This window comes from Symphodus melops, assembly GCF_947650265.1.
Source record: "Symphodus melops genome assembly, chromosome: 7".
Taxonomy (NCBI): domain Eukaryota; kingdom Metazoa; phylum Chordata; class Actinopteri; order Labriformes; family Labridae; genus Symphodus; species Symphodus melops.
Genome location: NC_136697.1, coordinates 12,681,475 through 12,707,184, shown reverse-complemented (window position 1 = coordinate 12,707,184; position 25,710 = coordinate 12,681,475). Strand labels below are relative to the sequence as shown.

The 25,710-nt window shown below is 41.5% G+C and overlaps 2 protein-coding genes across 4 annotated transcripts; both read right to left on the bottom strand.

Annotated features, from left to right (window-relative positions):
* Window positions 1-303: 303 nt before the first annotated feature.
* On the bottom strand, window positions 304-15,039 carry ccdc18 (coiled-coil domain containing 18). Of its 2 annotated transcripts, XR_013779388.1 has the most exons (27): window positions 14,954-15,039; window positions 14,744-14,834; window positions 14,116-14,269; window positions 13,806-13,912; window positions 13,386-13,514; window positions 13,123-13,219; window positions 12,906-13,027; window positions 12,498-12,777; window positions 12,239-12,323; window positions 11,575-11,792; window positions 11,204-11,314; window positions 10,909-11,040; window positions 10,473-10,607; window positions 10,239-10,316; window positions 10,029-10,145; window positions 9,757-9,924; window positions 7,856-7,998; window positions 6,949-7,112; window positions 6,624-6,837; window positions 5,558-5,657; window positions 5,281-5,418; window positions 3,749-3,889; window positions 3,347-3,484; window positions 2,185-2,628; window positions 1,221-1,949; window positions 736-891; window positions 304-597 (listed from the first exon to the last, which is right to left on the bottom strand). XR_013779388.1 is itself a non-coding variant. In XM_079347400.1 (26 exons), exons 3-26 carry the CDS (start codon window positions 14,245-14,247, stop codon window positions 577-579), a joined length of 4,143 nt encoding a protein of 1,380 aa, XP_079203526.1. In that variant the 5' UTR covers window positions 14,248-14,269; window positions 14,744-14,834; window positions 14,954-15,039; the 3' UTR covers window positions 304-576. The 2 variants fall into 2 exon arrangements, 1 of the variants encoding a protein (XP_079203526.1); XM_079347400.1 differs by lacking the exon at window positions 736-891.
* A 546-nt stretch (window positions 15,040-15,585) lies between these two features.
* Window positions 15,586-24,960, bottom strand: mtf2 (metal response element binding transcription factor 2). Of its 2 annotated transcripts, none has more exons than XM_079347427.1 (15): window positions 24,697-24,960; window positions 23,489-23,690; window positions 23,001-23,082; window positions 21,780-21,890; window positions 21,515-21,615; window positions 21,157-21,350; window positions 20,938-21,033; window positions 20,440-20,508; window positions 20,057-20,180; window positions 19,712-19,779; window positions 19,442-19,612; window positions 19,110-19,218; window positions 18,938-18,996; window positions 18,601-18,693; window positions 15,586-17,955 (listed from the first exon to the last, which is right to left on the bottom strand). In XM_079347427.1, the coding sequence occupies exons 1-15, from the start codon at window positions 24,699-24,701 to the stop codon at window positions 17,580-17,582; spliced, it is 1,860 nt and encodes a 619-aa protein (XP_079203553.1). In that variant the 5' UTR covers window positions 24,702-24,960; the 3' UTR covers window positions 15,586-17,579. The 2 variants fall into 2 exon arrangements, with proteins under 2 accessions (XP_079203553.1, XP_079203552.1); XM_079347426.1 differs by lacking the exon at window positions 24,697-24,960 and adding an exon at window positions 23,990-24,132.
* Between the last annotated feature and the right edge of the window lie 750 nt (window positions 24,961-25,710).

Below are 25,710 nucleotides of genomic sequence, written 5' to 3'. Positions count from 1 at the left end.
TAAAAATACATATAAATAAAAATATAAACATTTCTGATGTCCATGTTATGTAATCAAACATGGGAGTGCCAAATCCACTCTAGCCAGCTGGAGTCAGCATTAGATTCAGCATGAACCCCACCAGGTCCAGAGCCAAGAGCTCTTCTCCAGGAGCTGCCAGTTGTTCTGGTAAGTGGAGCCCTCAGACTGCAGCAGCATGGGAACATTTAAACAGATGTTGGTTAAAGACGGGCTTAACAACTGTCTGGAAAATAACTGAGAAGAGTGGAAGAGGAATGAAAACATAAAAAAAAGGGAAAAAGCTGCATAAAAACCATTTATTCACTCAGCTTATTTAAAATTGTGTGAAAATATAAATATCAGTAAAATACAACAAAAATAAAACGTAAAATGCTACATTTATACTGTATTGCTAACATCCTCACAGTCTGCAAAGTAGAGATAATTTACTTTTCAGTATTATGACGTGGTTCATAAATGAAGGACTCTATGAGATGTACTTTGACCCACGGTGAGCCAGTGGAAACAGCCCTTCTCATCTTCTTCTTTTCTCATAACATGCTGGGCAACCATGCTTCATGGCTCCTCGACTTCCCTCTAAAAAAAAGGGAAACGAAAACATCCATCAGTGATAGAAAAAAAACACGTCCTTTTAAATGTGTGCGCTTCATTCTGATTGATATCAGGAACTATTTCATGTTGATTTTGGTGGCCCAAGTAGTAAAATCAATAAACCTGATCTCTTTCCTGGACATGTGTACAAGTTTCTCGAATGAACACTTTGATTCTGCCTCTTTTTTAGCTGGCTAACATTCCACTCTGTAAAACTTCGCTGCGGAAATGTAAACAATAGCCGTTTGGTGTCGTAAATCTCATTGTTGGACACTGACCCTGCGGCAGACATTTGAAGAAACCATACAGAAATAATGACTTCCTTGTTGTTGAAAGATGAAACTAAGTTTATAAATGTACATCAACTATTTATGATTCCATAACCTTGAGGTTTTGTCTTAAAAAGGTGTTGATTTTGTACTCCCACCTGTCCAGAACACAAAGATTTAAATCAACAATATAAAATATATAATACACACTGGAGGAGCTGAAACAAAAGCATGTTCCTTATTTCTACTTAAAGTGAAAGAAACCATTATCTATGTAGTTTCAGATCAAGTTCCTTTAAATTGCTCATAATTTCACATGAGAAAGCAGTGTAGTTAAACCTGCAGTGTGAGGCAGCCTCTGCTCTGTGAAATCCCCGTGGAGCTCCACAAAGTCGGGTCCTCTTGCATTGCCAACGTTTGATTAACGAACTTCATCATTCCCTTCAGATTACTCGTGCTCATCTCCTCCTCAGGCACCGGAGTGTTCACAGACTCCCTCCTCCACTCACTCGTCTGCTCCTCATCTTCTTCCTGCAGGTCTCTGTCGTCATTCTTGTCCAGCATGTACGTGAGCGGATTAAAGGAGAGGTCAGGGGTGGCGGTGGCTTCTGCGGCACTGAGGCCCTGCCAGCTGTGGTCCACTGTGTCTGTGGAGAAAGACGAGGCAGAGGGGGAGGTCGACTCCAGTGGCTGTTTGCTTAATTCCCTCAGTGTGGCCTTTAGACTCGGGGGAAAATCCAGAGAGGAGTCGATGCTGCTCTTCTGCAACCAATCACAAGTTTGATTTGATAAAAAAGGGGCTGAGAAGGGCTGATGGTGTGTTTGAGGACGGGGCGACAAGCGTGTTGTTTGTAGTGTTGGGGAGAACAGGGGAGAAGAGAGAGGGTCGTTAGAAGTCACAGCAGCTGTCTGTGACTTTCTGGGTGACGATTGAGGGGAGTGAGAAGAAGAGGAGCCCTGTGAGGAGTACATAGCAGGGAGGCAGAGAGAGTGATTGAACAGATTCTGGCGGTCTGCTGCTCTCTCCAGGCTGGAGAGTCGAGCTTGGAGACGTGTCACCTCAGACTCCTGCAGAAAGACAAGGTCACACATAAAGACTTTACCTGGGTGTATGAACCAAGGCATATTTGTCAGTCCTTTCCTGATGACGAAAGTCACCACTGTGTAAACTAACAGAGAGAAACAGAAAGAGAAGGGACGGGGTAATATATAAGCCCCCCAAACCCACCCTCCCAAATCTTTAAGAAAAACTAAATATCAACAACAACCCTTGAAAAGCACTCACAACCTTTAAGGACTTTACCTTGATGAGCAGAGACTCACTGGAGGTTTCCATTTTCTTCTCAGAGGCCCAGAGCTGGCCCTTCAGCTCGGCTGTCTGCACTCTAGCTTGATTCAACTGCGCGCTGAGCTGCTCCAGCTGGGCATGGAGGTGAGTGTTCTGGGCTCTGGACTGCTCGTACAGGATTCTGGTTTGCTCGAGCTGGGTTTTACTCTGCAGGAGCTCAGTCTGAGTGTGGTCTCTCTGCGCTTGGAGGTGAATGACGTGGCTGCGTGTGCGTTCCAGCTCAGTCTCAGTTTGGTCAATCTTGATTTTGGTCTGTTCATACTCGCCCTTGACTTGCTCAAGCTGCTTCTGGCTCTGCTGAAGTTGAGCCGCGAGCTGCTCCTGGGAGGAGCGCAAGGTGGAGGACATCTGCTCAGAGACCTTCAGGAGCTGGCCTCGAGTCTGCTGCACCGACTCCAGCTGGGGAGGAGGGGGGGCAGACACAGTTTGTTATTTATAAGTTGATGTGCAGCTTGATGAGGTTGGAAAACAGGTTGTAGCAGCACAAGAGATGTATAGAAGCAGCACCATAAGAAGAATGGTGAAACTCAAATAAATAGAAGTAGGAGCAGAAATCAAGATTTCATCATCAGTCTGTGGAAGAAAGAGTAATAAGAGGAACTGAAGGTGGGAAAAAAGAGGGAACTCACACTCACACTCCTCATAGTGGAACTTACATCATGAATGAGGGCAATACTGACACAAGTTAACTGGCCCAGAGAGAAGTTGAAAGCGGAATGAAGAAGAAGACATGAAGCTGGAAAAAAGGTGAAACTGACACTAAATTGCTGTGAACACATTCATTCTGCACTTTTCTTTTTAAATGTTGGGATTATCATTCGGACTGTCTTGCAGTAAATTCATTATCGCAGAGATCCTGTGTTGTGACACTGTGGTTATCCTGGGTCATGTATCAAATATCATATTGTAAATTCCACCCCGAGTCAAAACACAAGTTTATAAAAGAAAAGGTCCTAAACTGATCAAAGGCTCAGCCACGATTTGCAGGACAGCTGATGACTTCTGTGCAGCGTCAGAATCCCTCTTTGATAACGTTTTCAATTTTAAAAATCAACCCTTCAAGGACTTTTGAAGAACAGGTGTAAAGAATTAGAGGGCGGCGGTGAAGCTACAGCACCTCCTTGCTGTGCCTCTCCCGCTCCAGCTCCAGCTCCACCTCCAAAGAGGAGATCGTGTTCTGTAGATCGGCCTCCAACTGGAGCCACCGAGCCTCCTTCAGAGCCAGCTCCTCCTCCACGCTGCTCAGCTGGACCTCCTGCAAACACACACAAAGAAAAGATCCACGTCTTATTTAGTCTTTTCTATTCCCTTAAATCCTGTTGTTTGCAGTAGAGTCTGTCTCATCCAACCAGGACAAAATGGATTATTTGATATTTAATAAAGAAAACTAACTAATGAAACTTTGAGATTTTAAACGTGCTAAAATGTGTTTTGTCGATGAGGCAACAAACTCAGGAGATGCATTACAACTTCTTCTTGTCACTTGAGTAAAGAATGAGTGAATGTGCGTGGACTTCACCTTGTCGTTGTTCTGCAGCTTTGTGTCCTCTAATTCTCGGCTTAAAGCCTCAAAGACGCATCGAGTCTCTTCAAGCTCCTGGAGTACGGTTTGAAGTTTCTGCTGACTTACACTCAGCTGCTGACTGAGCTCCTGGGACTCCTATCACATGACACACACACACACACACATGAGCCTGATAACTGGTTATTCACATAATAACAGACAAGTAGTTGTATTTATTTATTCATTCTGTAAACTTTGGGAAACAATCAGCACATCTATCCTGTAGTCTTATAACTTGTACGTGGGAATTTATTCACTGTTTTTTTAAGAAATTGGACAACTCCTTTTGGACATAGAAGAGTCGTCACATGTCAAGTTTTCTTTGAACGATCCCACGGACAGAAGTTTAGGTCAGATCTACATGTGTTTCAGTTGTCTATTATGCAAGGAGCAAAAACAAACGCCATCAAAAAGTCTTGCTTTCTTGCACTCATCATCAAACACAAGTTAACTGGCGAGCTCAAAGCATAAAGAATATTCCCTGGCAGGTAAGAGTCTGTAGCTGTTTCCAGCAACTGTTTCTCTCATTCAAATCTTTCACTAAAGCAGGGGGAAGAGACACCAAACAGACGTGCCTGCAGTTGTCATGGTGCTTCAAGAAGCCGTCTGCCAGACTGTGCAGACGAAATTAGGAAAAAAAAAAAAAGAAAAAAAAAAAAGCCAGGTAGTTAGGGAGAGCTTGTGGCTCTGCTCTGATTGGGCCAGTGTGTGCACATATATGACCAGCATGCCAGATAGTCATTCGACAAGTTGAGGTTAGCTGATGAGGCACTCGTGCTGCAAGACACAGGACGCACCATTGAGCTGAAATCCAGCCCACCTTTCAAATCTGCCGTTGACTGGCTTCACACAGGGTGTCGTCACAATCATGTCTAATAGTTACTCTTTATAATGTGGATTACAGCGTCAGGACTTTCCTCTTTGATGATAAAGAATTGTGACCATCAGTATGTACATTCAGTTTTAATTCTAATTTTATATTAAAAAATATTTGAGTAAAGTTGGTTTTTTTTTCTTAACTACTGATATCTATCCAGATATAGGAATTGTAAAATAAGTAAGACACCACCGTTATGTGGCCCACATAGATATCTGAGGGCAGAACTCAGGTTGAAATATCAGGAAGCAAAAAATCTAACTGTTCATAATGAATTACTGCAGCCTTTGATTTGAGGCCATATCAAGTGAACAGACAGATATGGATACACACTGGTCACCATCAACACACTAACAGAAAGATTAAGCCATTAATCTGAGCATAAGTTCATTTGTGTTTCGTGACAAACCAGCAGGTAATGTGACGGCTCTTTAATTTGATACCTTAAGGGATAGAAAAATACCAGCAGAACTTAACGCTGCTTGTTTTCAGTGGCTCGTCTGGAAATGACAGAAACCTCAGTGTCCTTTCGAGAATAAATAAAGGTTTGATAAACCATGTAAATATTTTGTCACAAGTTCAGCCTTCTTATTCTGTGGCCGCTCCTGACCTTCATGTTTCTGTCTGCGAGCTCCCTCTGTGTGTCTCTCAGCTCTCTCTCTCTGGCCTCCAGGCTCTGCTGAGCAGCCTCCACCTTCCTCTCCATCTCCTGCTTGTGATCTCGGATGGCCACTTCCAGCTGGGCCAGCTGAGGACGACAGGAATAGCCGTGGGGAGGGGCAACGTTACATTTTATAAAAGCAATAAAAGATGGATAGATAGAACATAGAAAAGAGTTAGGGTTATTAAAATAAAATGGAAAATATTTGTTGGTGAATGTTTTGTACCAGCTGTGCTCGCTGTTGGAGCTCCCCCTGTCTTTCCTTCAGAGCATTGTCCATGTCTAAGACCTCATTAGTTCTCTCCTCCAACTCCCTCTGGGTCTCACTGTAAAGCCACACATGCAAACACAAACACACACACACACACACACACACACACACACTATTTGAATGAATGGTTTCTAAAAATGAAAGAAGTGGCTTTAAGGTGCATGACTGGGAGACAGAGCTTTTACTGTCTGATTGTTTCTTAATACAGGGATTATCATTAGATGACTTTCTACAAGAGTTTGTTGTTTAGCATTTTTAGATTGACCTTTAGGTTGAGTATTTTCAAGATGACATTACAGAACTTGATTGTGTGAACGGGGCTTCTGACCACAGCTCAGGTCTGTTAATACGACAGCTATGTTCTTTTTCTAAAGGGCGTTTTCTGTATCGAGCATCTGCCTGTTCCTGCTGCTAATGACTCGCCTCATTGTGACCTCACAGTTACTTTTAAGAAAATCTGAAGGATCAGATGGAGTTATTACTCATGAATAAGATTTACCATGTAGTGACATGTCTTTTCTTTTTTTTTTGAGTAAAGGAAATGATTCATCCATGTCTGAGTTCATTTGAGTGCTTGATGTACAATATCTGCACAAAGTGTGTTTCACAGGTTTTATCTTAGTCAGTGACATGTTTCAAATATTAACATCACAAAGCAGGAAATATATGTTAAAGTCAGAATAACAACATGACATGACACATTACACAATATTTACCTTCAATTATAAAAAATAACTTAAAAACTATAAATGAAATTCACAGTATTTCATACATTCAAACAGCAACATGTTTTGTCAAAACAACATCATAAATTCATGTGAAAAAGGTGAAGTACATAAAAAGTTAGAGAGCTCAAAAGGAACACTGGAACAATGGCAGGATGTATGGCTGTGTTGGTGTGACTGTCGGTGTCCTTTTAATACAAAATGTAGATTCAACCACAGATTGGTCCGAACATGGTTTCGTTCTTTGGCTCGCCCCTGCGTGCACAAATATATTTCTTGTGATAGAGTTTCCTCACCTAAGTTGGAAAGTCAGTTTCTCCACCGTCTCTTGCCGTTCGTCTGCGGTGGTTTGTGTTCTCTGGAGAACGTCTCTGAGTGTCTGTAGCTGCTCCAGAGTGTCGGCCAACTCTCGACGCACGTCCTGAAGCTGTCCTCCCAGGACCTGGACCCGCTGAACGCTGAAGAGTCTGTCAGCATCGCAGCGATGGAGCTTCTCCTCCAGGTCCACCACTGGTAAAGGTCAAAAAAGAAGAAAAAAAATTCATTTAGTAAAGGAGCGCAAGGATTAAAAAAAATAAATAAAAAATAGCAACGCAACTGTGTTTTGAAATTGTAACACACCGATATCATTTTTTCTTTCAAGTTGGTTCGTCAAGTTTTGCACAGTTTCCTCCATGCGGCTGATGTGAGACATCTTGACGGCGATGTCCCTCCTCAGACGCTTCAGCTCTGACTCCTTGGACCGCAGCTCCCCTTGACACTCCTTCATCTCCGAGTTCAGATGGCTGCAGACAACACACAGAGTAGAACACAAACACAACAATCAGTGCTCTTGAAAAGCATTTAAAAGGTCGTAAATTAAGAAAAACAAGTCGACTTCTTCGTGACGCAATAGAGGGACAATGTGCTACAGAAAAAGTAGAAAACATTAAACACAATGCATTAAAAGTGTCCATTTCCTCACCTTAATGTGAGCACAGCCCCCATTGTGGCCAAGAAAATGAAATCCCTCCACGACTGTTGAAGCAGCTAAGCGGAGCTACACAAACGTGCCTTTGGATGGCATTATTAAATACGCAACATGTAGAGCTTTTAAAATGTCCCAAAGTGAACAGCAGCTCTGCAGAATGAATGAATGAACACTCCTCCCTGTCCCAGGGAAAGACCCACATTTATATATTCATGTCCAATGGGGCATAAAGAAGGGAAGGGCTGCTTTATGCCTACAGACACGTTGATGTGGTGCAGTCATAAGACTGTCCCACTGTCTTGTTGAGGCTGATTGCCTTTGCTGCAGGTCGAGATACTTGCAAGAATATTCTTTTAGAAAATAGTCACCAACAAAAGCCCCATACATACAGCTTCAAATAGCTGCAGGACGATATTAGATAACATTTACTAAAAACTTCTTCCAAAACATTTGGCCTGTTATACGTTAGTTATATGTTCCCAAAGATTTGTTATCTTAAATCCAGTTCGGAACAATAAGAGTGTTAAGTGTGTGTTGCCGTGTGTCCAGATGTCCTACCAGACGGATTCAGAGAGTTGTGTGTTCTGCTGCTTCGTCTCCTGCAGGTCTTTGTCTCTCTCCTGCACCTCCTGCTCTCTGATCCTTAACTCCTCCTGCAGAGCGGCCCGGGCTCGTTCCAACTGCTGCTCCAGACTGGAAACCTACACACAGTCACACAAACCCCAGCAGCATCCGTCATGATTTGTCTCCTCAACACAAAACAACAGGTCGTCCATTGATCTCAGGGAAACCAATCTGTGGAAATTCACATGATCACATCAAATGATAACATGCTAAATATGGTCTTTAGAGCAGGGTTTGACAGTTAAGAAAGTTCAACATCCCTGGGCGTTCTTATGCTTTAACTACATCGATAATAACACCTGATACACTCTCAGTTCCTCCAATTAGTTTTATTTATTTAGTCTTTTCCAACCCTATGCCTTTATTTAGAAGTAGGACAGGGGATAGAGTCAGAGAGAGAGCAAGTGGGGAATGACATGCGGGAAAGGAGCCAGAGGTTGGATTCGAACCCAGGCCGTCCGCTTGGAGGACTGTAGCCTCCTTACATGGGGCACTGATTCACATCATTTTAACACAGTAAGTCAAGAAACACAGACAGTGGACATTCATTAACAATGAGTAGAAGCCACCATATATTGAACAAAACCATAGCATTAAGACAATTATGGGACAAAAACTTCTCATACATATTTCTTCACCTCTTATTTCAAATATCTACAGTATGTCGAGGAATGTCAAAAAGTGAAAGGACATTTCTTGGAAGCTAAATAAAAGTCAAAACATTAAGAGGAGTCTCCTCTTGAGCCTCAAAATGTTGGCTTTAACTTCAACACACGTGTGTCGTTGGCCCAGATCAGATTGTCATGGATGTTGAATGCTAGCCTCTATGTTCAGCCCTTCTCACTGAATGGTGTTTATTCTGCTCTGTTGGCTGTTACGGACAGAGAGTACCATCCAATGTGCTGATCTATAAATGGAATCACAAACTCGAGAAGAAGTAATGATGCAGATTTATTACATCTGTGATAGAGGCAATGTCGAGGAGATTCCACATCTGCCTGTTAGGCCGTACATACACAGTACAGGTATAAACAGCCGTGACATGTCACACTGTACCTGTTAAATCAGGATGGGACCTTAATAATCGTCTTCAATGATTCTTCTGAAAACCCCCACAGCAGAGTTGAAGACAGATGGATGTGTATTAAAGTTATAAGAATCAGTCAATCAGCGTTTGTAATAAGAGAAGGACGAAGAAACGGTATATATCAAACAGGCTGGCCTGCTGTTGACATGGTGCTTTAAAGACAAAGTCAGCCAGTTTGTGCAACCGCAATCAGGGAAAAAACCCTGAAGTTGGGGACCCAGGTAGTGTCATGTTGGGAGCAGCAGATTGGTCCATGATAAACAGAATTGCCTCTCTGCACACTGCACGGCTAAGACGCACATTAAATCTAAAAAGCATGATGCCCGGACTTAAAGAAAGGAAGAAAAAAAAAAAATCGAGGTTTTAAAGACATTTGTAATCTTGGTTTATCTGACTCGTATTTGCTGTAGTGCCTTAAATAATGTGTAATTAATTTGTGACTCCATCCCTAACTTATATATATCACAATCAAGAAGCAGAACTACATCATTAAATATTACAGTTTGATATTTTTTAGTTCGCCTTTTTGCTTTGGAGGAAAAGCTTTTTATTTTTTTATATCACTGTCTATTCACTACAATAACTCCACCCGTGGAGTTGACATAAACACATTCCATTCCACTAGATTAGATTTAGATTTCATAGATTTTGAATTGCCCCACAGGGACAAATAAAGGTTTTTTTTAATTGAATTGAACTCAAAAACACTCCAATCATGGTGTTTTCAGATCTTCATGAACTTGCCTACCTCGGTCTGCAGCTGGCTCTGACTCTCCTCCAGTTCAGAGATGCGAGCCGTGCTCTCAGCCAGCATGGTCTGCTGCTGCTGCAGAGAAAGCTGCAGCTGCAGGTTCTGCTCACTGGAGCTCTGACACGCTAGACTTGCACTGTGGAGCTTCTCCTGCAGGGAGGAAACCTGAGGAGACAAGACAAGAGCAGTCCACGAGGAGGTTGGAGATTAAAAAACAGAAGTGCTTACGTTAAATCTAGCAAACTGTGTCTATGCACGTGGCGGTGCACCTTATCGATGTTCTTGTGCAGATCACTCTCGTAGTTCTTCTTCACTTCCGCCATCCGCTGCCGGTATAAGCTCAGCTCCTCTCTGCACGCTGACAGAGACGACTGCAGCTCGCGAACCTGATGAGCAAACACAAGACTTCACAATGTTTCTGTGGAGTTCAACTTAAGCCACTTGTGTTAGTCTTTGTGAAATCATGTCTTTGTTCAAACCTTGGTAGCAGACTCAGCTTCTTGCTTTTTTAAACTCTGCTGAAGCTCCTCGCTGACTCTTTCTTCAACCTGCTTCTGCTGTAAATACATCATAACACATTTAGGACTGCCAGTGCATTATGGGGATTAATCATAATTTTTCTGTTCCTTTGACAAAGTCTGAAATACTGATTGTGCTTCATCAACTGAAGACAAACCTTACAGGGTCCTACACACTATGATGCATGTCCTGACCTGTGTAAGCTGGTCCAATGAGCTCTGAAGTAGCAGAGCTGCTTTCTGAGCATCGTCTCGATCCCTCTGGAGAGAGCTCAGCTCCTGCTCCATCTCCAACACGCTCGACTGAGCCTCCTCCACAGACAACTGCAACTGCAGGTCAGACAGTTCTGTTATTTAGTGAAGGAAATGTCTAGTTTTCCTTTCATTTTGATTGGGTAATACAGAGTGTAAAAAAAATAGTCACAGGTTTCATCTACATTATAGGCTAGCCTAAACCACTAGCGATAGATGAGTGGTTTATTGATCTGTTCCTTTAAACAGCTAAATTTGTCCTTTGAGATCAAGACCATTGGTTGGTTGAAAAGATTTCAGATGAACTGTGAAAGTGACTTGTAGCAGATTTAAGCTGTAGAGATTCACTGAAGCGATAGAGAGAGAGACAGAGTTGTACCATTTCTATTCTGTGCTGTTGCTCGTTGAACTGTTGAGAGTGAGAGTTTTTACACTTCTCCAAAGACTGCTGATACTCCTTTTGCTTTTTGGTCATAAGTGACTGGTAATGCTGAAGGGTGCTGGTTTTCTCCTGGAATAAGAACAAGTACAAATAAAATCAAAAGAGTTCTAAGATTATTATTTTTTTTGGTCTTACAAGAAACAGGTGGCAAACAAAGAATGTGTGGCAGGGGTGTCATGATGTCGTGATAAGAGAAAAAGGAGAAATATCTCAACAACACCATGTGTAGTACCTGCAGCTGGTTCTCCAGCTCGGTGTTGGTCAGTGCAGCCTGGCTGTAGGCCGAGGTTTTCTCCTGTAACTGTTTCTCCAGTGCAGCAGCACGAGCACTTTTTCTTTTTAACTGAAGTGAAACAGACGGGGGAAAAAAACAATAAGGGCATAAATCTGTAAGAAGAAAAACAATGCTCTGCAGCTTGATGAAGTATTCATACAGCCTAATTAACATTTATTTACAGTACACATCCAATTTTTTTAAGCCTTAGATATTGTATAATATTTAAAGGGTTGTGAAAACAGATTACATTTTTATCTTTAAGCAAAAAACGTTGTAAGGAATAAACTGATTTCAAAAATTGATCATGGAAGCGAGAAGAATGTCACCTCCTTCTCGGTGTCTGTGGCTTGGCTGACTTTGTCCAGCAGCTCAGTGTGGAGGCTCTGGTAGTGGGAGGCTCTCTGAGCCATGGAGCCCTGCAGGATGGAGATCTCCTCCTGAGCTCTGCTCAGACGCTCTTGAAGCCGCTCCACCAGGTTGTTCTGTTTGTTCCGCTCGGCTTCTATCGACTGAAGTGCTCGAAACAGCTGCTGGTAACCTTCACCTGCCATGATTGAGCAACATGGGAAGAATCAAATGACAGATATGTGCTATGTGCTGATTTTTCTGTGACTTCCTATAGAGTTTTTTTTGGCATTGCTTAACAAATGACTATGTTGCATAAAGTTTTCTTTAGGTTTAAAGGTGTCTTTTTTTAATGGTGGGTCCAAATCCTACTGTACTTTGTACTTTTTGGACCAAGACACATATAGACACCTCAAATGAAAAACAAGGATTCAGAAAGGGTCCCTCCTGCTTGTTATATGACATTTTAATCTTTCAAAAGGTTTTCCTATAAAAAGACAAATCTCAGTCGAAAAGAAGTGGACGTAAAATAACAAAAACATAGCCGGTGATGTGGAATCTTGCATAAAACAAGAGCATCTGACTTGAAAATATTAAAGCTTAATTTTGTCTTAACAACAAAGCCTAAAGGGTTCGTCTATGTACCTGGCTTCAGCAGGTGTGCAGTCCCTGTTAAGTCCATTGGAGGCAACATGCAGGGCCTAATGCATAGCGCCCCCCCAACAGCAGCCTGAAATTACAAAATACATGACATCAGCAAAGACGTCACACCTTCCACAAGATCACAGTATTTGGAAAACAAGTAAACCGTTCATGTCATAATCCCCTGGGTTAAACTTTGTGGGATGTTTAAAAACAATCATGTGACAAAGGAACAAAAACAACAGCGTTCTTTATCCTTCACCTCTCGTAGGTGCAGCAGGGTCAGTGTTGCCTCAAGGCTGGCCAGCTCTGCCCGACTCTGCTGAGCCTCTCTGTGGGTTTGGGCCATCCTGTGCTCCTGACTTTGGGTCAGATTCTGCAACTCTTCCAGTTGCTTTCGCAGAGAGGCCAGCTCTCTGTACTCTGCTCCCTGCTCCTTAAGCCTCCCTTCCAGGTATAAGGTTTTTCGTTCGGCCTCCTCCAGCTGAGCTTTAGAGCCAGCAGCCACAGACTCAGCCTGCCTCACCCTGTCCTGCAGCCGGCTGGGAAGCAGACAGGATTGGAATAAAAATGTGTCAACCAGAAAATAGAAAAGCTACTTCTTCTGAAATATTCCAACGGGTTCGACAAAACTACTGAAGCAATGCTATATCAAATCTCAGATGCGTACCTTATTGTTTGGTTCTGCTCAACTTTTTCTCTCTCCAACACGGTGCACTTCATTTCCAGCTCCTCTTTTTCTCTGTCACACTCGATGAGACTCTCTTTCAGTTTGCCCTCACTCTCCATCAACTTTAAAACAAATGGAAACATGTGGCTATAGCATGCAACGAAAAAAATAAAGATTTTCTTAAATCATAAAAATGTTTTAATATAATCAAATGTACCAAATTAACTTTAATGGAAATTGTGGCTTTATAATCTTTGAATGCTTCTTTAAGTTTCTCAGCATTTTGAAGTGCTTGGTTCCTTTGTTGCTCTGACCTGTAGGGAACATAAAATAATAAATCCATCATTTTATCACACTAAATTTGACAAAAATACAAATGGTGTTCATGCTGTCTCACAAAACACAACCAGATCTGTTTTACACTTTAAACCAGATGGATTGAAACTATGTGCAGTATCAAAGCCCAGATAGGTGAATCACCGTTTGCCCAGTGCTGCAGTGTTGACTAGCTCTTCTCTCAGTGTACTGAGCTCCTCGGTGAGATTAGCCACCACAATGTCACTGTGAGCAGCTGCTTCCTGGCTACACTCTGCCTTCAGCTCTGCTGCCCTGGGAAACAGACACAACATGTGTTAGAAATATTACAGCAGGTTAAACAGCTGGCATGACGTGTCAAAGCTTGAAGAAAAAGACAAAAGGCTGAACAACAAGGATAATGACAAAGGACTATAAGACATTTTAGTACCATGATTGGTTAAAAAACAAACAAAACCCCCCCAGCACATTCCATAATATTCACATCAATGTAAAATGAATGTCAAAATAAGTGTGGCACTACCATACAGCAACTACAAAAACAGAGATATAAAAGCAGAAGAAGAACTTGATGTCTGTGGTTACTTTAGATCTTTGGTTTGAGCCTCCAGCTCTTCTTCAAGCTGATGAATCTGCTCACTCATGAAAGCTACATTGTTGTTAACTCCGATCCTGGAGCTCCTCAGGCCAGCCTAAAGATGAAGAAACACACCAAGCAGTGTGTCACATACTGTTTCTGCTTACATAACAAGATTTCTATTTGTACTGTCTTTGATGTAACTAAACATTTCAAGTGGAGGAAAAATATTTTGCCAATGGCTCAACAAAATACTTGAAGAACACAGACTACACAAAGCACAAGAGACAGAGTTAAGTGTGTTGATGGATGAAATACCTGTGACTTGAAAGAGGCCAATTCATACTGCACCGCATCAAGGTCACTGATGAGCTGCTCGTTCTGTAGACTCAGACAAGCGTTCTCCTGACGCAGAAAGCCCGACTTCTTTCGCGCAGTAAAAGACTCCATCTCTACTGGGCTCTTTGGCTGACTGATAGGGGAGGGATGCATACAGGTACAAACAAAAGGAGGTTTGAGAGAGGAGATTCCATCACTACCTATTATTTAAGATGTAATCCAGGCCACGTTTATTGTTGATGATTCTTGCATAAATGGTATGCACAGCGTACTGTGAAGGACATAAAGAGGGTCATGCATTATATCTGATTTCCTATCTCCTAACAAACAGCTAATACCCTTTAGACCACATTCACATTCTTAACCTGGCCCATATAATATTCAGTCATGTATTGCTACTAAAGCTGTAAGTGTAATGTAAATGTAAGTGAGAAACAGTGTAGGTGAAAGTAAACTTTAACTTCTTGATAGGGGAGAAGTAAAATGTTTTCTACACACAAAGAAATAAGAACATACCATGTTGTATGAGAGAAGATGATGTGCAGCATATCTGACAGGCTGTCTTTCACTGTTATGACTCAAGCACTTAAAGAAACTTGTTTCTTACCCTCGAGTTGGAGGAGGTTAAAGTACCAAGAACAGCATGTCTCTTCTGACCAACACAGTCTGACTGGGCTGGAGGATCATCAGGTGATCGACTAAAGAGGGCATACCGAGACTGATTGATTAGGGATTCACCATACATAGACTTCGAAAATAAATAAGTGTATAAATCATCAGCTGTTTTGACTTTGTTCGTGTTATTCAGTTACTTTACCTCCTCTGTTGCAGACTGACCCTCGTCAGTCAAAGCGCACTCCTTAAACTACCCACATCTTCAGACTAGTTGACTTCAACTAATAGGCCATCCTATCAGCTTTAAGCCATATTTCCCGCTTGCGCAAATGTTTAGATGATACAGCACTGTTTGTTTTTGTATTCTAGTGCAAACAAACTAGCTAGCATAGCTACGCTCGCTAAATGTAAACAAAGATGCTCGGCGCATCAACAGGTGACTAAAATTGAGTTATCGCTACTTTAGAGAAAATGATACCAAAAGAAAACATTTAAGATTTGAATTGGGCACACAATCTATTGTCTTGTCATACTGAGCATTATTTAGTATTACAGACTTTAAAATATTAAGTGTACTACCCCTAAAACTTTCCAGTTCAGTCAGACGTAAGGAAGCAGGCAGGACAGTTTGTAAATGTTAGCCCCGCCCATGTTTTAACAACGCATGCTGTGATTGGCCTAGACGAAACTGCCCGTGAAGTAATTGGTTGAAAGAGGTGACGATAAGAGAAGCCGCGAACAGTGGTGCTTACTGTCTCATTGGAAACGGTTGCGTTGACAGAAACAACGACCAGGAGTTTGAAAAAAAAAAAAAAAAAAAAAAGGCGACAACAGTTAAAAATATCGGCTTTTATTTATCTTTTTACTAAACAGGTTCAGAAGTAACACGTCAAACCTATATCATGGTGTATAAAAATGTAAGAAGAATCTCAAGGAGACAAAGCAGAGGTTGCGTTCTTTGGCTACAGAAGCCTGCTGCCAAGCCAGTGATAGAAACATGTTACACCGGCTGAACAGAAGTGACAAGCTTCAAACTCAATGACTACATCCATACAATGAAGAGGTATCAATGTCAAAAAGGTCTGTCCATGTGTACAAAACCACAAACGTCCCATAATACAGATAGCCATACAAACTAAACATTTACCTTTAGTCCTTACATACAGCACATTAGTTTTCCAGTGGTTGTTATCTGACTCATTTTGAATAAGGAAGTGTAGCAGTAAAAAAAATGTACTACAAATTTAATTTTGCTGCTAGAAAAGAAACATGCATACATACCAGTATGGAGGGGGCAATATGGAAAAATGCAGCATATTACATTTAAATACTGACCAAAAACACTGAGAATAACTTAAATCAAAACTTCCCATCAAGCTGTAAATGATGGCCTTTATATTGCAGTGAAGTTTTAGGGCATATCCTGAGTGTGTAGACTACATGACTGTTAAAATCCAAGTGTGTTTTGAGATATCAATGTATTTGTTTTCACCCATCACATAAAAAAGGAAATACAACAGTTTAATTATCACATAATTCCCTGTTGTAAAGCCACATGGCCAAATTATACAGCTGAAGAACATTATCCTGGACTTTGCATAGGCAGCAGAAACACCAAAACAAATCTTAATATGAAATGGGTATATAACATTCATAATATCAACATTTTATTTTATGAATAACTATCAGATAAAGTTAAAACTAAATAGGTCCTTAAAGATTTCAGAGGTTAACAATCTGATTATAAATTTCAAATTAAAAGGTTGGGATATTTTCTCTTGGGCTTCTGAACATTTATGCAATTAAATTGCACTCCTTTTGGAGAGGTTGTTTTTATATAATACCACATGTAAGTTTACACAGAGTTAGGATCAAAGTAAAACAGAATTAATGGGGAAAAAAATGAGCACTTGATGAAAATGCTGCCATTGATGACAGCCTGACAGATTTTTGATGTGCAATCAATACTAAAAAAATAAATCAGAAATTAGAGACAACTGCCCTGCTCAACAGAAAAAGGTAAACGAGAAAGAATGTAAGACAAAAAAAAAAAAATCATAAATGTAGTTAAATTCTATATAAAATAAACATTCACAGCAGCACATCTGTCCTGTTTCTAGTTCCTCCTGAACTGCTCACAAATGAGAACGCTTTCTGAAACACAACTGACGAATATGTCTGCTCGAGGCAACAACAGATACTCAAAGCTGGGACTAGAGAGGAAGGGGACATGGTTGTAAATTAACACATTTGTTTATAAAGAAATTAAAGAATATACATGTTAACCAAAACACACGTCGTTGTTCAATGCATGATGTGAAATTAAAAAATAACTTGTCTTTTGCTCATTCTCCATGATTCAAAGACGTAATGTCTGACCAACTACATTCATTCAAAAAGCAAGTAGTTTTTTACTGAACTGGTCTGGAAATTAAAGCACATCACTGAATTTAAAACAACGCACAATTAACAAGTCACTGTAAGCCTCCACATGAAGTTCAGTGATCAAGCATTTACCTCTAAAATTCTGTCAACTGAAGCAGATATTGGAGTTGGAAGCAGAATAACAAAAATGTGATCTAATGACATCTGAATAACAATATTTTAAACATGAACAAGACACGTATGCATGAAGTCATGAGCTCACTGGACTGCAACGACCTACAAAGGTTTTTACAGTGAGATTATCAGGCAAGACTTGCTCCTCTCTAAACTAAACAAAGGCATATATCAGTTAATGCTCTGAATGCCTGCTGTGATATTTGTCCTCAGCACAGCCGTAAACCTCCTGTAGTCGCTGCTCAGAAATCATGTTGACGATTAGCAGTCTAGGAGGCGGTGACTCCTTCCCACTCCACCAGGTACTGCACCTTGCCGTCCAGGGTGACCCGTCGTGCCAGGACTTTGTACTTTTCCCCACAAGCAAGCCGCCCTGCTGCTCCAAAATAGCTGCTGATGGAGCTCTTGAGGTGGGAGAGCTGGCTGTTGGGGTCCATGCCATGAACTATGTCTGTAGAGTGAAGCCCTGGGAGTGGGCTCAGCACCTCTGTAGCTGATGGGTCCGGGTCAGCGTTGATGGGATGGGGGATTTCTGGGTTGGGTGGCTGTAGGGCCCGTCGTGGTCGCCCACGTTTCCTTTTTAAGGGTGGAGCAGAAACAGGTATGGTGCTGGCTGTAGTGCGGGTCTTGCTGGAGCTACAGAGGCTGGATGGGGGGGAAGGGGAAAAAAAAGTGTTTTTCACTTACTACTGCTCAATTTGATACAAATCCCATGCAAGCTATCCTTAGAGCTGATGGCGTTATCCAAAGGCAGACAACTCACAACTCGAGTTCTGCTATGCTGCACATTTATGCTGTTACAACTTCCAGGTCAAAGCCCGGCATGGGCTCTTAGAGCAGAACGGTTATTTCACTTTGGGTCCGGTTGAGGTGTCAGGCATGCGAGAGCACATTGATCATCTACAGCATTATGGGTGTGTAAATAGTTGTGATGTGATGTAAATAGTTTTGCAAACAGATATATTAGAGCGTGTATTAGACCTTGTGAGTGTTTAACTTTTTAACTGTAAGTCTCGAGGAGAAAAGAAATATCCGTACCTCCTTTTAGGACAATATTCTGAGACATTTTATTTAAAAAAAAAGAAAAAAAAGAGGCTTATTTTAACCTCAATGTGATACGAGGAAAAGTCGGAAGATCAAGCACCACGTCCCTACAAATTGTCAGGCAAATCCATTCACCAATGGTTGACACATAGACCCAAATGTTTGTGGATATTGGTGTTTCTCCGTCTGTCGGCTGAATAGGGTTACTGGTGTGAGAAGGAAGCAAATGTGCAATATCAGACATACCTAGACTGTCTTGAAATGCTAGTTGAGGTAGTTTCTGTGGTGCTCAGGGCCCCTATGGATTCCACATCTGAGGACAGCAGAGATCTCTCTTTCCTAGTGATAAGGGTTAGGTTGAACGTAAGAAAGAGACAGCAGGATTAAACAAACAAACATGCAGAAATAATCAAGTCGGTTCATGAATTGTCAATCACAACTTCACACGTCCTGTTCATTCATTGAGAAATTAAAAAAAAAAACATAATGAGCTGCAGCCCAAGCAGTACCACTGCAACATTTACAGAGAAGAATATCCACAACTGTTTCAGAACAGGTTTGTGCATCAGAGTTGCTCGCTTACTTGATCGAGGTGAATTGATCCAATGTGTGGGCCTCCAGTGGGAGAGGTTTTCTCAATTCCTGTCAGTGACGAGACAAATTGTAGTGTTTTCAGTGTGTTTCAATTCAAACATCCCCGGCTAAAGTAGGGGTTTGACATTTTAACGTGCATGAGCTCAGACACACTTGCACACCTGGGATAAGAGTTCAGTGGAGCGTTGTGGTTTAGACAGCGAATGTGCCCCTTGCTTCCTCTTTTTCTTCGTTTTCTTCTCTGTGCCATTGGTTAAAGTACTGCAACTTCTAGAGCAACAATAACAACATTTCAAAACAGTACTGACAGTTGTGCATTAAAAACAAAATGATGCAGCCCCACTTCAGGAAACCAAAGTGAAAAACATCATAGAATAAAAAATAGGGCAAATTACACTACATTACAATTTGGGCTGTTGAGGGGTATCAATGTCACGGTATAGTCTTTTTAACAATTACTCCATTCATATGTATTTCATTCTTTCCATCCCACCTCATGTCAGATAGGGCTTTGGTGGGCTTGCATCCCTTAATGGTGATCTCGTGGGAAGCCCTCTCCATCACTCTGCTGCTCGGCTCATCAGAGTTGGGAGGGGCAGGAGGGGAACGGAGTCGCAGTCCAAACAAGTGCTTCTTCTTCTTCACCTCCTTCCCTGACATGAACCTAGAAGAGAGAAACGTGTCAGGGTGAGGGTCACAGATGGACTCCGGTCAAGAAAAATATATATAGGGATGAACACAAAGCAACGAAGGACACACTCACATGCTGCTGTTGTTGTTTAATGCCTCAAGAACCCTTTCATATCGCTCTGATCTCGGAGTGTTGGCGAGCTGCAGACACGGGGAGATGGGGGGGGGAACAGAAGTGGGGGATTCAACAGTCACATATCAAAAGAAAGCAGCTGTCATGTAACAGGCTGGCAGTTTTTACAGTGTTAGACAAATCTTAAGCAGGCGCTCGTAGATGTGACTGTAAATTTCATCTACGTAAATATTTTTTTTGTTTTTATGTTCAGTGGTAAATGCAAATAGAGACTTAACTCTGATCTTAAGAAATGAAACTAGTGCAACAAAAATAATGTGAATAATCAGAAGTGAGTTTCCTAACCTCCCCCAGCTGCAGCAGCTCCCAGTTATCATTGATGTATGTCATCAGGTCCATCTCAGAGTCAAAGTACTTCTTCTTGTGGATCACACTCAGGTTGTACAAGCTCAGGTGTGTGACATCGTCCCTAAAATGTTTTAGTGGAAGCAGTATGAGTTTAAAGATGAAGCAATGGTGAGAATAGTGGAACTGCTGGTGTGAAGAAAAAAAAAAAAGAAGCAAGATACATGTCGGACTGAACCTGATTTGGGGACCCTGGCATATGGTGCATGACGGGCAATGTATGTAATTAAATAAAATTATTTCAAATAAACCTCCTTTGACTGTATTACATGCTAATTTTTTTCCACAACAGAATAAATAGAACCATTAAGAGAGTCACTCACCAGCAGAGAGGCAGTCTGCTCAGGTACTCTGGTCCCCCGTTGCAAACAGAACAGACGAACAGATAAAACCTAAAAAACACAAAACAACCTCCGCTTAGGTAACGTACGGGCAGACTTTAAATGTGGACAGTTTCTTTGGTTTCCAAAAAAAAATCAATATGGGAATAAGAAAGGAAAAGTTACACTGCCACTAATACAATGAACACAGAGAGGTTATGAACATCAACAGAATTGTCATCGTCTCCTCGAAATATTCATTGGAGTTATTTGATATTGTTTCTAAAGCTGTTTGTTGTCTTTTTAAGGTTAATACCTTCAACAAGGGAGAATTCACTCATTTTGTAGCACATCTGCTACTAATGGCCTTGGTTTAATATACTTTGAACAGTGATCTGTGGTGGTGGTGAGGCTGCCCTGGTGTTTAATCTGACCCCTGTCTTCTCCACAGACATGGTATGATTATATTAGTATGAAACATCTACATGGCTGCACAGTCACCTATCTCCATAGAGCATGGGCATCTGTAAGCAGTGAAGACAGGCCTCGTGGAACCACTGCTGACACGTGTCACACTGCAGCATCTTCAGGTACCAGCTGCAAGGGAAGAAGAGAAGAGAGGTTAGCGCGTAATGACAGTGTTACAAGCTAATGGGGAGAAAAAAAACACAGGGTCAAGTTGTGTAACAGATTCTGAGGTCTGCTCTATGTTTTACTCACTCTCCTGGACCTCCACAGTAGCAGTAGCAGTGCTGGTTGTTGGTCTTGTGGCCCTGGTCCCACAGCAGCTCCTCCAGAGCGTAGGGGAGGGATAGGTGCAGCCCCATGTGCTGCTGCTGCTGCTGCTGCTGCTGCTGCTGCTCATGCTCCAGAAAACCTTTGGCAGACACTCTCTTCCTGTGTGAACCTCCTCTCTATAAAACAAACAGACGACATGGTTGTTAAACCTGTATAAACGCATTTAGAGCATTTATTCCATGAATGATCCTGCTGTGAAACATTTAGTCTCTTGTCTCCAGTTTATTGAAATGCAAATACACTTTATAAAAAGACGTGTTATACTAAAACAAAGCTGTACCTTAGTTATAGAAGCGAGTGCACACTCAGTGCAGAGCCATTTGTCATCCGAGTCGATGACACAGGCATCGATGATGGGGGAGTGGCACAGCTGATGGTAGCCTAAATGACAAATCGACACATTGACATGCAGCTGCACTGAGGAGGAGTGAAAGTGCTCATTTTTGTGCATGATTAAAGAACAGATTGGAATACTTTGTACACAAATAAAAGCAATGCACTCCATTCACTGTGTGATACATGACGAGAGACAGATTCAAATGTACCTTGTCCACATTTGTCACAAATGACAATCTCATTGGGTTCCTCTGAAGTTTCATCCTGGCATATGGAGCACACTATGTCATCGTCCTCATCCTCTTCGTCATCTTCATCCCCTGATAAGGACAGGATTGAAGATACTGAGTCAGACCTCTTTCACTTGCAGCAGTTTTACAGCATGGATTATACAGACTAGAAAAGCCACGCCCCTCACTTAAGCCCAGTTTCCACCGATAGCTGCGTCAACTATGTAACAGCGTGACACATAATACACATCTAATGAATTTAACAAAGAAGAAAAACATGACACAGTAAAAGACCAACATCCAGCAATTCATCTACTTTGTCACTACAGTGTTTCCCCTGTATGCAGTTATCTTTCCCGGCTTTAGTCTATGGAAATGCCACAACATGTGTGCTGTGTGCTTTATAAGTGTTTTAACAGTGCTGACGTGTTTAAAATTGACAATTAAATTTCAACTGAATTCCATCAAACTCAAAGGACTTTCAGCAGCACAAAAAGTCTTTAGGCATGTACAGTTTAGTCGTGATAGGCCCACTTCAGAGGATGAGGACATTTCTTGAAGCTAATAATGCCTTGGTGGGTGCAGAAGATGTTCATTTGGACCAGGTACTTTTGGCTCACTTAATACTTAGCCCTATTTATTAGGCTCAACTTGGTAGAAGAAACTGAGACTGCTTACACAAATGTTCATAACAGCACAATATGCCTATAAGAATGTATTTCTTTAATTAACTTCCTATAATATCAGCACTGATTGTATATTCTCCAAATATGTTGACCGTTTGTCCTTAAAACTAGGCTGTAAAGTTTAGACAATGTGAAAGTACCGTACATTTATTCTCTGATAGGGGGAAATAAAAAAAGGCTTTTAACTGCCGTTCACTTCTAACATCAGCGTTACAACACTGTGGCCATGCAGCGTGTGCTCTGTCACTGATGCTGTGTTGGTGCCAGACACCAGGGACAGTTAACTGCCAACAACTGGAGTAATGAGATAAGCCAGAGGAAGGCAGTCAGGGGGTGGAAAGCAGAAAACTCTCAAAAAAAAAATAAAAAAATCAAGTAAATACTTGATTAAACTGTAGATAAGAAAACGCAGATGCTGCCAGACAATAGATGATAGCAACTTTTTTTGGCGGTTTACTTACAGTTCAATAATAAAGACCCAGATATTCAGGAAACATGAACATTTAGTACTTACCTGTCTGAATATCCTTCCACAGCACCCAAGACTTCGACTGATCCTCAAAAACCACAAAGCATCGCTGCTTATCCAGATCTATCTGAAGGAGTAGAAGAAAGACATGTAGTTTATCTAAACATCACAGCCTTATCGCAGGCATTTCACATCAAAAACAATAAATGAAAGGACACACTGATCCTGCAAACCACAGGATCAAACATTGGAAGTCACAACACAGAATTTAAAAAAAAATGGATTTCTGCATCATATGACTTAATCTGCCAAGTGTAAATTGAAGGTTTGTAAAATTAGTTAAAATAATTAATAAAAGCCAACATTTCTTCACCTGAAGGCTCTCAACAGTGTTAATCCAGTGGGCACTTTAACCATGCCAGAAGGCCTATCCAGGGTGCCAAATTCCAGCTATTTGTGTAATAACCCTTCGGATTAGGAGTACTGTGACTGAAAGCTCATAGTACCAAAATGACTATCCCCCTCACACTAACCTTTGTGATAGTCCCCAAGTAGAACAAGCCATCTGACCACCGGGCCAAGACGTCCTGTCCCTCTGTAAACCTGTCAGACATGCTGTCCTCTCCATACTCTTCCCTCAAAGAGAGGCGAGAGGGGGACAAGGACAGGGCCTGCTGCTGCCTTTGGGCTTGAGCTCTGTGATGGACAGACAGGTGATCCACAACCCCTGAGTCTCTGGAAAAAATAAAACAAGTAGAAAGGATAAGAAAACAGCAAGTACAGAAATGTATTCACAGTAACATCCTGGATACAATTTTAGAAGTGAATTTCAGAATAACTGTGATAAGCGCACTTTCAGCACAGTTACTTTTCCTAGGGTCTTTTCACCAACAACATAAAACTTATGTTCAGAATCAAGGTCAGTTTTTTACACAATCCTCTGGTTGGTATAAACAGTAGCCCTCCAATTTAACATCCCTTAAATTACTTTGTTACTGATACCAGCTGACTAGAATCATAATCCAGCCTTATACCTGTGCATCCCTACTTAAACACCGTCCGGGATTTCTAATAGGAAAGTTGAATACAGGGGCACAATGTATGGGTTTACATAAGCTTTACAAACAAAGGCTGACCATTAATGAAACATGCCATTTTCGCTGCACTGGACACAAACAGCAGGTGGTTGTACTCATAATTAGTGCTAATTGCTAATCAAATACAGCCACTCAGTCATTCAAATAGCTGCAAGGCCATGCCTAGTTCATGCACAAACTATCCCTCCAGATACAAAATGAAACACTGAAGTTACCATCAACAGCTTCATAAACGCTGATTTAAACATGCGAGAAGACAGTGGACAGTTTCAATACAAATCAGTATTTAGTATTGTTACGTTTAACTGCACAATACAAGAAATGAATTAATGTTATTTATCGTGGTTTAATATTAAAGTAGTTCTGTGCTTTTGGCCCCCTGCTCGTCCATCTGGGACTCCCTTTGTTCGGATACTGAGTGAGCCTCGTCATTAACCACCTCAGAGGAAGACTGCATTAAAGACAACAGGTTACATTCATCAGATTAGATACAACGAGCACACGAGCCTTGTTGTTACGTATGCATAATCCTCGGGCACAGCCGCTAACTCCGGACAGGTCGCTGACCGTCGGACCCGGACCAGGATTCCTTTCCCCCCCTCCCCACCCCCCTAAACGGGAGGACAACATGATGACAACAATACCTCATTCGGTCACCTCCGCTTTTACAGATGACTCGCGCAATAAACAAATAAAAAGGGTTATGGGTGGTTATTTCTCGTTTCTTCGGTGGTCTCGTTTATATCAAAGTGTATCGCGGAAAGTAGCGGAGCTCGTGCCTCTCTCAGAAAATAACAAACGGTTCATTTTCCCCCAACACGTTCGCCATTTTGGTTTCCCGCTGACGATCGGCGAGTGCATTGTGGGAAGCGCGTGCACGCCGCCCACTGCTCTGCTGGTTGTTGACGCCGTTTCGTTCATCTTTTTTCAAACATTCAAAATTGTAGGCAGGGCATTTATTGGACACATTATATCCGCCCCTTAAAGCAGTATAGTGTGTTTTATCTTAAAACATGGCATATTTCTGCTCACTTGTCTCGGTTAAAGTGGATTATCCCCATACAAACCCACGTTATTTACATTTTAAAATAACTGCGTTACACTGCATAAAAGAATTAAATAGAGCTTTTACTCATTAATAATATTCGACATTTAGTATTGTTCGATCAAATTGACAAAGCGTTGCCTCTCACACCAGCTACACTATCAGGTGATGTTGACAGCTCAGTTTTAATGAGGGTATTTTACTTTTCACCTTCTACCTTTCTCTTTATTTTCCAGTGTGCACATCGAAAAGATGCGTATCTCGCGGGAGCGCGCACCGCGAGATACACATCTTCGGATTGATCAATAATGCCCAGTTTTTGACCTATAGGACTTTTCATAGATTCAACATTTAGAGTTTTTTTTGTTGGATTAGGTAAATTCAATTAACCTACCTGGGCTAATCGGAGAGGGATGATTATGGTCTGGTTAATATTAACACATTGGAAGGGGCTGAGCAAACTTATGTTTAACAACATATAGAAATAATGTTCCAATGTGGACCGATTAGTCTGCAGATGTTTTTTTATATTAATAAAATAAGTATTTGCGATGCGCAGTCCCGCGAGGGGCATGCCCCATACCGGAAGTCTATGTTCCTCACGCTTGTTAGA

What these genes read in the sequence shown, in the direction of transcription:
- ccdc18 (XM_079347400.1), bottom strand. Translation starts at nt 14,247, where the DNA reads ATGGAGTCTTTTACTGCGCGAAAGAAGTCGGGCTTTCTGCGTCAGGAG. An exon ending in AGCTGGAGAACCAGCTGCAG is followed by an intron (nt 11,041 to 11,203) that starts GTACTACACATG and finishes TTCTTATTCCAG; the next exon opens with GAGAAAACCAGCACCCTTCA. An exon ending in CATTGGACCAGCTTACACAG is followed by an intron (nt 10,317 to 10,472) that starts GTCAGGACATGC and finishes ATGTATTTACAG; the next exon opens with CAGAAGCAGGTTGAAGAAAG.
- mtf2 (XM_079347426.1), bottom strand. An exon ending in AGCTGCTGCAGCTGGGGGAG is followed by an intron (nt 19,780 to 20,056) that starts GTTAGGAAACTC and finishes CCGTGTCTGCAG; the next exon opens with CTCGCCAACACTCCGAGATC. An exon ending in AGCATTTCAAGACAGTCTAG is followed by an intron (nt 17,956 to 18,600) that starts GTATGTCTGATA and finishes CCCCCCATCCAG; the next exon opens with CCTCTGTAGCTCCAGCAAGA.